This window comes from Morone saxatilis, unplaced genomic scaffold, assembly GCF_004916995.1.
Source record: "Morone saxatilis isolate NCDOM2014 unplaced genomic scaffold, NCSU_SB_2.0 Contig16, whole genome shotgun sequence".
NCBI classification, from domain to species: Eukaryota; Metazoa; Chordata; class Actinopteri; family Moronidae; genus Morone; species Morone saxatilis.
Window position 1 is genome coordinate 28,077,867 of NW_023339718.1, and position 4,236 is coordinate 28,082,102.

The 4,236-nt window shown below is 39.0% G+C and overlaps 1 protein-coding gene across 3 annotated transcripts in view; it reads right to left on the minus strand.

Moving 5' to 3' along the window:
• The window catches only part of ccdc125 (coiled-coil domain containing 125), a 15,610-nt gene that overhangs the window by 4,793 nt on the left and 6,581 nt on the right, over positions 1–4,236 (minus strand). For all 3 annotated transcript variants that reach the window (XM_035659184.1, XM_035659182.1, XM_035659183.1), the window contains exons 9-11: positions 2,294–2,398; positions 1,957–2,107; positions 501–619 (exon numbers count right to left, since the gene is read on the minus strand). In XM_035659184.1, coding sequence (XP_035515077.1) covers positions 501–619; positions 1,957–2,107; positions 2,294–2,398 — 375 coding nt within the window. The remainder of the gene's footprint in view (positions 1–500; positions 620–1,956; positions 2,108–2,293; positions 2,399–4,236) is intronic.

The window sequence follows — 4,236 nt, forward strand, 5'->3', positions numbered from 1 at the left end:
AATATTCATTTATCACACATAAAATTAATTCATGCCTATATTTATTTCTAATATTATTTTGGTGCATTTAATTGCATATTTATTTATTGATTGAAGAGTAAAAATACGTCAAGTTTTTGCAGAGAGCAGGAGAAGGCCAGAATATGATGAAAGCTTTGATGAATTTGCCAACGCTGAAATGAGGAAACTGAAGAGGAAGCAGAGGAATTAGAGCAGCTGGAGGGGAAAAACCTGCCTATATACACTCAGCTGACAGCTGGGTCTCTTTCCTTTCCACCTGATGGTCTGGATGGACTGCAGCCATTTAGAAAACAGAACATGTGGTATGAACTAGGAAGGGGAAGGTGTTGCATTTATTTTCTAGTTCATGGGGTGGACGCCACAATGCAAATGCACAGGGTCAACCTCCCCAATCAAACATAAAAGGGCCTCCCCAGTAAATACCATCTCTATGTTTTGATATCTAGATAGCAGGCCTACAGATGTTAGGAGATACTAACCAAGTCCAGCAGTCTGTAGAGAGTCTCTAAAAGATCATCAGGCATCTTCACTTCTAAACTGGAGGGCAGCAATCGTCTCAACCTCTGGCTTACACTGATTAGAGGACTCCCGTTAACACCTGGAAGGAAAACACATTCACTTTTTAGTGGTTCCAATGAATGGGAATTATGAGGCTCTGGAATAAAGGATTATTTATAGATTCATTGGGGAAAAGGTGACAGTGAGTGTGTTCAAATTCACATATTAACATACTCCTAACTGCATACTCCATCAGTATGTACTGCATTCTGCCTACTAAATAAACAATTAAGTATATTCACACTGGAGTATATTCAAAAATACGTCTCCTCTGTATCACATGGCTGTATCGATCACAACAAGCTCTGACACAGTGCTGTGTAGACCACACATCACAACATTACCAGTCTGAGCTGTTGAATATAAATTACAAAATTTTACATTGCACTGTGTTATATTCTCCAGTATTATTTTTAGGCAAATCAAAGTAAAGGGACAGAAATACGGTAAGGGCTACTGTTTGTGGTTCATGTTTGATTAAAAGAATAAAATTATTTTTACAGCACAGTCCACGGAATGGAAGCACGGCAAAACTTTAGTTTCCTGCTATTATCCACTAACATGACATTCGTGTGTCATCGACCTTAGGATCTAAGGCCTTTAAATTTGGTTAAAAAATTAACTCGGGCAATATTAGCAGCTACTGTTGGTATATTTTACAGAGAAGCAGAGGAAGCTGCTGAGCTTCAGAAGCGACTGCAAGTGAAAAGAGCTAGGGTGAGGAGAAGGAGATAGCTGTGCAGTCATGAATGTTTGATTCAGGGAACAAGCATAAATAAGTAAAAGTAAATGGTAAATGAACTGTACTTGTACAGTGCCTTTCTAATCTTCTGACCACTCAAAAAACTTTACAATATGTGTCACATTCACCCATTTGCGCTGACATTCATACACTTATGGCAGTGGCTATCATGCAAAGTGCTCATCAAAAATGGAAACTAATTAATTCATACACATTAATTTGCCAATGGCACAGCATCAGGAGCAATTTGGGGTTCAGTGTCTGATCAAGAATATGCCGGAGCTGGGGAGCAAACCGCCAACCTTCGAACAACCTTCTTTGAACACACCAAGTGTCCTGGCTTTGACTCCTGTTTGGAAAGCACCCCAATCCTTCTCCCTGCGGGGATATTTTAGAGATCGATTTCTGTGATGCATTCACATTTGCCCTAATGAAATTCTGTACACCAGAATGAATTTATAAATTCCATTTAATTTAACAACTTGAGTTCAGACCTCTCATTTAGGACAGTAAGGGTACAGATAGGTGTATCAGGTTTATAAATTCACAGATTATGGGCAGAGCCGACAGTCTGAGGATCAACCTAACCATCCACTTTGATCTGATGTAGCATACTGTGCTAACAGCAGACTTGCCTTCAGCCCTACAGTGATGGGATTTCAGAATGTTGGCCTCGGCCAGCAGCAGGAAGTGCTCGCTTCGTTTCCTCAGCTGCTGTTCAAAGGCGATGCGAAAAGCATCTGCAACCATTACTGCCTCCTCTCTCCTCGAACGCTGAGTATCAAGCTGGAAAACACGGACACACATGTCTTAATATATTTTACAGTCTTTCAAACTCATGTTTTTAGAGAGAGTTACTATAAAAAAAATATTAGTTGAAAGAGCAGTCAGTAGAGGAAGATTATTCATCTTCATAAAGATAGGGCACTTAGTAAACCAAGTAACCCCTTGAAGGGGTTAAATGTACTTTACCTCCTGTTGTAGCTGGATAAGCTGCTTCCTGCTGGCAGCAGCAGTCCGACTGCATGGACAAGCTTCAGTGATACCAAGACACCGACAGGCCCCCAACACTGCCATCTGACAGACACAGAGAAGATCAGTCAACTCCTGAGAAGTACAAGTTACTTATAAATGATACTTCAAGGTTCAGTGTGTAACATTTAGAATTATCTATTGGAAGAAATGGAATATAATATTCATAGGTATTATTATATCATCAGTGTCATCTTTCTTAGTTAAATAAAGAAACGCTTCGTAACATCGCAGCATAGACACATGAGTTTGATGTCATTGTTTTGCAATGCAAACTATCAGAAACACATCAATCAATAAAAGGAACTGATAAGCTTGGAACCAATTCTCAATTTCCACCCCTATGTGTAATTGAATAGGAAATTGAATGAGAAGTTTTTATCTACAGCGGGAGAGGGTCCTCTTCCACAGAGTCCGCCATGTTGAACTGCCATGTTTCTAGAGTAGCCCAGAAAAGACAATCTAAACACTGGCTTAAATAGGGCCTTTTACATTTTTCGCAACCACCATAGTTTCTCCTCCGCACTTGGAAGGAGAGCTGTATTCAATTGGTTGCAATCTGAAACTTCACTGTTAGATGACTCTAAATCCTACACACTAAACATTGTATTTACACAAAGTGAAACACAAAGTGGAAAGTTAGTTTACTGTGAGGAGATATACATAAATTTTGCTAAGATGTTAACATAACCCCCTAAAAAAAAATGAGAAAGAAAAGGCTTTATTATCAGGGCCCCATACCCATAGGGGGTCCCAAAACCTGTGACGCAAGAAAAACTACTACTATGTGTAGATCTCAACTCCTTCACTTCACTTTCCCCTTCCAAACACAAGGGAGAAATTACGATGGTCATGAAATGAGTGAAAAATGTGAATACATATCTAGCCACTCCTGGGCTACGGTAGAAACATGGTGGTTCAACATGGCGGCCACTAGAGATCAGCGACAACACCATTATCTGTATGTGTATCTGTTCAACCAAATAATTATCTTTATGTGTATCTGTACTGTGAGAGGGCAGGAATTAAACCAGAGGCAGGCAGCGTTTTAACCATTAGTGGGCGTGGGTAACAAGAAGTTCCTTTAAGCCTGAAATTGATATGGGCTGATCAGAAGTTGCTCTATTTATTAGAAAATTATTTACAGAACAGCCTTAGAATTCAGCTTGATAGCAATGTTTTGGATTTTATTTTTAAATAAAAGTTGTATATTGACACATTTTACTTCCTTGATATTTCTAAAAAGTACATCATTTGTACTGGACACTTGTTTCAGCGAAATACTTGCTCAACCCTAGCTGAATCCTAAAAGTTACACACTGGACAACACACACCTGTAATATTACCTCCTAGTGATCTTGAGGTCCTGTTTTGTAGAGGGGTTGAAACCCTAGTTTTAAGGGCTTTGTTATTTCAGTTAATATTGTGCCTAAACAATGATTATTCCAAAATGGTGGCTCAAAAGGGTACAGCTTATCTTTGCTCCATGGCCCCTTGTGGTATATATGTATCCAGCTAAATGTGCAGGTGACAGTTGACAGGTGACATTCTGTGAGGTAACTGAACTGAATGTAAAGCCTTTGTCTTATTCTTGACTTAATTCTCATGGCTAAATATAAATATACAGCAGGTAAAATAAGTATTGAAGACATCACCATTATTCTTAGTAAATATATTTCTAAAAGTACTATTTACATGAACAACCCATGCAATCCACACATGCAAAATCAAACCATTATGTGTAATGTGAAATGACACAGGGAAAAAGTATTGAACACATGACGAAAGGGAGGTGCAAAAAGGCATGGAAAGCCAAGACACCAGCTGAAATCTATCAGTAATTAGAAAGCAATCCTGCCACTTGTCAGTGCTGGTTCAGTCCA